The 7,302-nt window shown below is 46.1% G+C and overlaps 1 protein-coding gene across 1 annotated transcript; it reads left to right on the plus strand.

Annotated features, from left to right (window-relative positions):
- The first annotated feature begins 530 nt into the window (after window positions 1-530).
- RPL34 (ribosomal protein L34) lies at window positions 531-4,233 on the plus strand. The gene is made up of 5 exons (XM_005148631.3): window positions 531-621; window positions 1,468-1,541; window positions 1,645-1,744; window positions 2,477-2,580; window positions 4,106-4,233. Exons 2-5 carry the CDS (start codon window positions 1,477-1,479, stop codon window positions 4,188-4,190), a joined length of 354 nt encoding a protein of 117 aa, XP_005148688.1. The 5' UTR covers window positions 531-621; window positions 1,468-1,476; the 3' UTR covers window positions 4,191-4,233.
- Window positions 4,234-7,302: the final 3,069 nt, after the last annotated feature.

Here is a 7,302-nt window from a genome sequence, read left to right on the forward strand (position 1 = left end):
GCAGCTTCCAGTGCCTAAAGGTGGACTAGAGGAAATCTGGTAAGACACTCTTTACAGCAGCATGTAGTGATAGGACAAGGGGAATGGCTTTAAACTGACAGAGGGGAGATTTAGATTAGATACTAGGAAAAAATTATTCACTGTGCGGGTGGTGAGGCACTGACAAAGGTTGCCCGGAGGAGCTGTGGCTGCCCCCATCCCTGGCAGTGCTCAAGGACAGGTTTGAGCAACCTTGGCTAGTGGAAGGTGTCCCTGTCCGTGGCAGGGGGTTGGAACTGCGTGATCTTTAAGGTCCCTCCTGAATCATTCTGTGATATGTGGCAAAGAGGATTCTGTGGTACTTTACCACATCCCCTCGCACTACCCCACCAGCTCCGCCAGCAGTGCTGCCGGCTGTGTTCCCCGCTCCTGCCGCTGAGCGGCGTCCCGCCGGGCCCCAGACGTACAACATGGCACTGCTCTCACCCCTCCGCTTCCGTACAACATGGTAGCACCTATACAACCGTGGCCGACACAAGCCACAGTACGCATGCGCCACTATTCCTTCCGGGTTTCAGAGCGCCACTATTTCCATGTTGACCCTCCCGCGTCAGCTTCCTCTTCCGGGTCCGGCGGCACCAGGTATGGCGGGGTGTACTCTAGGTCTGAGGGCATTCATCCACTCCCATCCGCCACTCGGCGGGCGGTGGAGAGCGATCAAAGGCCCCGGGGGCTGTGGCGAGGGGCCGGCAGCACTGCGGCCCTCCTTTGGGCCGCCGGAGGGGCCAGAGCTGTACGGCGGGGAGGCCGGGCCTCCGCTGAGGGGCTCCCCACAGGAGCCCGCGTCTCCCGGGCCGCAGCGAGCCGGTGCTGCGGCGCTGAGCCTCGGCTCCCACCAGCCCGGCGTCCAAGAAGTGCCAGGCTTGGCAGCGGGGATTGAGCTGCGGGGCTGTTAGCGCTGCCGGGGCCTTGTTCCCTTGCGCCGCTCTAGGAGCGGGGTTCTGAGGGTTTCGCTGCTCTCGTCGCGTTGTGCTGGGCCTGGAGAAGGTTCCCGTCTGGGTCTGGCGTGTGGTTAATACGGCTTGCTGTCAGGGTAGGAAAAGGTAGTGTTTGCTTCATCTCGGCTTTCAGACTTGCCAGTGGAGCTTGTGTTGATTAGGTGATACACAGCTGCTAAAGCTTTAAGCAGTTTTCTAGGGGAGCATGACATCATTCACACAAGATCAGGATGCTGAACTGCGTTCAGACTAGTTCGCATGAATCTTCATCACAAATAACGTGCTATCTGCCATCCTGTTTTGTTGGGTTTTCGTGTAGTTTTGTCAATTGTTATGGACGAGGAAATGCCTTAATTCTTATAATACAGAATCAGCAACTGCTGGTTCGGATCTTGCTCAGTGCATCAGTGTAGGTGATGCTGTGATACGTGAACTTCCATATGGATGTTGAGCCTTTAAGGTAGTACTGCTTTACTTTTGACTCATACAGGTGTAAAAAATGGTTCAGCGCCTGACTTACCGCCGTAGGTTGTCCTACAACACAGCTTCCAACAAGACCAGACTGTAAGTAAGACGTAGTTTTGATGAAAACCTAACCTACATTTTGAGAAAGCCAAGTTTAAGTTTTGATTGTTATGTTAACTGAGTATTTTTCTGCCATATTTAGGTCCCGAACACCCGGGAACAGGATTGTTTACCTTTACACCAAGAAAGTGGGGAAGGCTCCCAAGTCAGCATGTGGTATCTGTCCAGGAAGACTTCGTGGTGTAAGTCTTAGCCTTGCTGGCATATGACTTTTAATGTTTTGGCTTTTTTTTTCCCTACAGAGAGCTTTTGTATGTAATATAGTATGTCTGTTGATTAATTGTTGTTGGAAAAACTTTCTTAAAATATTTTTATCTAAACGTTGTAAAATTTAACTGGTAAAATAAGCTTTGAAAGCTAAAAGAGTGTCTTTTTTAAGCTCTTCCACAGAAATCACTTTTGCTTGTGGTTCTCCTTGCTGTTATATCTGAACTCTTGTTTTTATAAGATGTAACTGGCTGAAATTTTCTTTGAGGTGATTCTGCAGCAGGTTTAGAAGTCCTTAAGTTGGATTTGTTAGGTGGGCTTTCAGCTTTAGGAAAAAGGAATGAATGTTTTTAAAATTATGTCTCTCTCCAAACTGTTTTCTTGGTGTAATGCTGTTGCTCTTAACAGTGGTGGGAATGCTTGAGTATTGTCAATATTTGAGTAGTTCCTACCCTTGGGAAAACAGATCTTTTCATAATTTTTTTAATGAGTCTATGGGTGAAATCCTGTGGTAGAATGAAAAAATCAGCTTGGGAATACTGAAGATGGCACATATTACAAGCTGTGATTTCAGTCACTTTTTTGGATCTTGAATAATCAACTTCAGGTGTTGCTGCTATTTTAAATTATTAGAGTGAATTTTCTTGATACAGCTGTTACCCAAAAGTACTCTTCTATGATACACTTCTCATTTTTTATTTCTGTAGGTTCGTGCTGTGCGTCCTAAAGTTCTTATGAGGCTGTCAAAAACGAAGAAGCACGTTAGCAGGGCTTATGGTGGTTCCATGTGTGCCAAGTGTGTCCGTGACAGGTAAGCTTACAGAAAGCCCTCTTTATTCTTGTACTCTGCATGACATTCTACATCTCATGTGTTTTCTTAATGTGGACCAAAACTTTTAAAACACTTGTTTGGCTTTGGTATAGTAAAATGAGAGGGTCAGGCACAAGGCACATTAGTAGTGATACTTGCAATTTTGTCCCTCTGGTTTGAGCTAATTCCTGCATGTGGAACTTCTCTGTAGCACGTTTGTTATTCATTATTTCTTACCACACTGTTGTTTATCCTGGATTTCTATATTTTATGTTGAGCCCACATAGTAAAGATTTTTCTCTTTTGTTGGCCTATTTTGTATTCTGAAAAGATACTAGTGTAAGATCAGTTAGGCGTCTGGCTTCTTTATGCAGTTTGGGATTCAGAGCTGTTGATTGATTGCATATGAGCATCTTTATGTGATTAAGCTTTAAGGTGGACTTTGCTGAATGTCACTGAATCAGTTTTATTATGTAACAGCTATACATCCTATACTTGGGCAAGTTTGAGAAAAAACATGTATTACAAAGAATGACATCTGTGAAAGTGGTTATCAAAGCAGATCTCTGGAGCCAGCAATGTAATGCCAGTTCTTTCATCTGTAGTACAAATCTTGCCAGCACTCTTTTCTTGTGTAAGTTCTAAGTTGAATAATGCTAGATGCCACTGGAGACTGGTTGTTACAGCTGCAGATCTGTAGCGTAACTTCTCTGTGTTAGAAGACAGTCTTTTTTCTGCATGTTTTCTGAAACACTTTATGAGCTTGGTAGGTCCTTTTTAGTACATGAGTATGCGTTACTATTCTGCATAAACTGTATTCTGTGCCTGTTTAGGCATCTTTGGTAGGTTTTGTGTGCTGCAGAAGTAGCCATATATACTGAATGCACATGGAACAGCATAGAAATGGTGTGTTTGTGCTTTTAACTCAAAGCTATCAAGTGGGCTATTGATGTGTAAGTGCTATCGCGTCCGTCTGCATGGCGGTCTTACATGTCTTTCGGAGACAACTGTCTTCAGGCATGGCTTGCCCTGCCAGAGTTTTATGTGCATGGGAGCTTTAATCCTGAGAGAGGAACTGATCTTGTTTTGGTAACTGGACTTGCAAAAGTTTTCTGTAGTTTGGGGAAGAGACCTGACTGCAACTGGCCACACCAGTTCTGACTTTAAGAATGTCTAAATTTGTGAGTGAGGAGCTTCAGTTTTGCCTTTGAAGTTAGTGGAGGTGAGAGTTTTTCCAGGGCTCAGCCATCAGGTATTACCTTGGTTGCCTACAAGCCACTCACTGTAAGTTTGCAGGTGCACTAGGCCTTCTTCCCCAGATTGCTACATTCATGCATTCATTCACTGTCCCTGTCTCTTGATGCTGACAAAGCACATTAATGGTTTTGCTTTTCATGTACTTTTGGACCTAACACCACATGTGTAATTAATATTGGGGACAGCAGAACTAATTATAACTTTGCTTTTTTGTTTTCATTTAAGTAGATACATTTCGTAAAGTTTTGTTGGTTTTTCTCCTTTTCAGAATCAAAAGAGCTTTTCTTATTGAAGAGCAGAAGATCGTTGTGAAAGTGTTGAAGGCACAGGCACAGAGCCAGAAGTCAAAGTGAAACATTTTGCAGTTTCAGCCCAATAAATGAAAGATCCACTTTTCTTGTGTCCAGTCATTCCATGTGTTAGACAAAGCTGATAGGAGCTGCCTCTCACAGCTTGTATGATGCAGAACCTGGGGTTTGGTGCAGCAAATCCCGTAAGTCAGGATTCTGTGCTGTGTGCAGACTGGGAGATCAAGCAGGTAGAAGGAGTTCTGGTTAAAAAGGACTCTCAGATCTGTCTCGCAATCCTGTAGAGAAGCTGGGGTAACTTTAGACAATGCAGTTGTATGAAGTCATCAGAGGACGTCACTCAGAAGAAAGTGAGTAATCCAAAAAAGAAAAGCAAACAAAAGAAGACTTAAAACTAAGGACTGGACGAGAGCTTGTCAGATGAAGAAGAGAGCTAGTATAGGTGTAAGGTTTTTTTCAGAAGCATGTGCTAGTTAGTTACTCGAGTCTTGAGGGTGGGAGGAATAGCTTGTTTGACTTCTCAAACCTGTTCCGTATCTACCAGGCAGCTGTATACTGCTGTATCCAGGTTTCCTGAAAGAAAGCTGTGCCTGTTGTATTCCTTTTGTTCATTAGGTGCTTCCTGCGTCAGCAATTGGATGTATGATTCAAGAACTCCAGAGCACAGCTAGAACAGACTGTCATTGGCTTAATTCTGTTGTGTAGGAAGAGCTGTAAATGTGCCTTTAATGCTATCCAGGAGTGCTTTGGATTATTCTTGGACTAACTGCAGGTGCAGTGGTATTCCTCACTCCAGCTCTGAATTTTGGAACTAGTGTTAGTTGTCTGGTAAGAAGTGGGTATCTGTTTTTACTAGTAACTGTTTCTTCAAAAAATAGTGAGCTTTCAGCTCCACTACTGGAATAAGGAAGGAGGAGAAATAATTACTGTGCACACAGACTTTCTGGGAGCAGTGAGGAGGCCATTTGGAGAGGTTTTGAGGATCACTTGTGGATCTTCCCAGGCTGTGGTTCCTAGGGATGTGTGTATATTCCTCCTCTGGACTGTGCTGTCTCCACACCATGCCTAGCCCTGAAGCTTGTCAGTCTTTACAGTCAGCCAGGAAACCTCACAGGAAAAGGCCTGCCCTTTGGTGGTAGCGAGCTGCTACTCAGGGTTACCTGCCTGCAAACTCACAGCTGTGGTGTTGGTGTCAATGGCAGGAAGGGGCTGATGTCCAGGGTAACTGGCTTAATGCTGTGCATGGTGAAAGGAGCTTTACCTCCCCAAGAATGGATTCACAGTCCCAAGTCATTAAAATAATTCTGTCAGTATTTTCAAAATGAATAAACGTTGCCCCAAACTAATGTAGCTTTAAATATTAAATGTTTCTTTCTCCTCAGCTTGGGTTGTGCCAAAACTTGTTCCAAAGGCTGTAGATGATTAAAAGAGGTTTTAAGACTAACATTAGTACCCTGACTTTTTTTAGGTGTCTTTACTATAGTTAGTTTACAAGGTTAGAATTTTATTAGTTGCTGCCTTACTTTGCCAGTACAAAAGTCAGTACTTTGATGTGCTGGAAAAATGTTTTTAAAGCAGAAGTAGCAAGTTGGGCAGACGTAACTAATCTGCTCCAGAAGTGCTCCTGTTTTACATGAAAAGCTGGGAGATTAAGAGTTCTTGGGGCTTTTGGAAAAGAGGCACAGTGGAGGGAGAATACTTTGTGAATAATTGGGAGAAGTGTCATAAACATCTGTTCACAGGATAATGATGCTGAGAGGGAGATTCTTCCAAAGAGGAGGGCTCAGACTGGAAATTATTCATTAGAACTGTCATGGTTTAAGCCCAGCCAGCAACCCAGAACACTTCTGTAAGTACCTTTACAGCAGTAAGATGATCAGGGTACAGGCAGGTACTCCACTTGCTCTCAGCAGCTGCTGGGCTGTTTTAATGCACTTTACCCCCCCCCCCCCTTCTGCCATAGTCCCAGTGTGTGGCTGCTGGGCTCTGCCCCAGCTAGGGCAGGATGGGTGCCCTGGGTTCAGCAGTAGCAGTCATATTTCTCCTTAGTAGCTGGTGCAGTGCTGTGGTTTTGACTTTCAGCCTGAGAACAATGCTGATAACACCAATGTTTTTAGTTGTTGCTTAGCAATGTTTACTCTGACCAAGGACTGACTTTCTGAGTCTCATGCTCTGCCAGGGAGGAGGGAATGCTAGGGGGAAGCAGAGACAGGACGCCTGTCCCAAACTAACCAAAGAGGTATTCCATACCACAGCATGTCATGCCCAGCACATAAACTGGGGGCAGTTAACCCGGAAGGGCTAGATCACTGCTTGGGTTGGGCAGGTGGTGAGCGGTTGTATTCTCTTCCCTTGTTACTTCCCTTATTATTATTGGTGGTAGCAATAGTGGGTTTGTGTTATACCTGTTATTGGGCTGTTCTTATCTCAACCCATGGGAGTTACATTCTTTCGAATAACTCCCTCTGGGAGTGGGGGGAGGAAAAGGGAGGGGGTGGTGAGCAAACGGCTGTGTGATTCTGGGTTGCCAGCTGGGCTTAAGCCATGATAACAGGGTCCACATCCCACGGTGCAGCCAAGGGGTATCACAGCCCTGCACTCCTGCAAACAACATGGAATAAGGTGAGCCGCGCTACCGATCTTTCCTTCACACCTGTGTCTCCCCAGCCCGGCTGTGCAAGCTGATGAGCAGGACGTGGCTTTTACTCTCCCTTTCCGGGAATCTGCCGCGATGCTCGGGATGCTTCGCCCAAAGAGCGCTCCCGGCCCTTGGCGGCGGCTGCGGGGCTGGTATCGCACCTGCCCATAGGAGTCCTCCATAGTGGGACTGGCGGCGGGCGTCTGTGCACCCAGACGCGCACACACCAGCCGCTCGGCGCTACAGGACCCGGCTGCCACGGACACGTGGCTGGCTCTGGCCCCGCCCCAAGCGCCGCGCCGTTACCCAGCACCGACACGTCAAGGTTGCTGGGTCCTGGCAGGTGAGTAAGATGGGGTGAATCCTCCCTAAGAGGTCGGAGCTTCCAGATGTTTTTGAGCAGCGAAAATAAAAAGTCTGTGCTTTGTGTCTGACATTCCGTCCCGGGAGTAACTCTTGGGTTTTAGTTTACACTGGCATTTTAAAAATTTGCTAATTTACCCCTGTCAGGATGCGGCA

Source organism: Melopsittacus undulatus, chromosome 7 (genome assembly GCF_012275295.1).
Source record: "Melopsittacus undulatus isolate bMelUnd1 chromosome 7, bMelUnd1.mat.Z, whole genome shotgun sequence".
Classification (NCBI taxonomy): Eukaryota; Metazoa; Chordata; class Aves; order Psittaciformes; family Psittaculidae; genus Melopsittacus; species Melopsittacus undulatus.

What these genes read in the sequence shown, in the direction of transcription:
- RPL34 (XM_005148631.3), top strand. Translation starts at nt 1,477, where the DNA reads ATGGTTCAGCGCCTGACTTACCGCCGTAGGTTGTCCTACAACACAGCT. An exon ending in GCTTCCAACAAGACCAGACT is followed by an intron (nt 1,542 to 1,644) that starts GTAAGTAAGACG and finishes TGCCATATTTAG; the next exon opens with GTCCCGAACACCCGGGAACA. An exon ending in GTCCAGGAAGACTTCGTGGT is followed by an intron (nt 1,745 to 2,476) that starts GTAAGTCTTAGC and finishes TTATTTCTGTAG; the next exon opens with GTTCGTGCTGTGCGTCCTAA.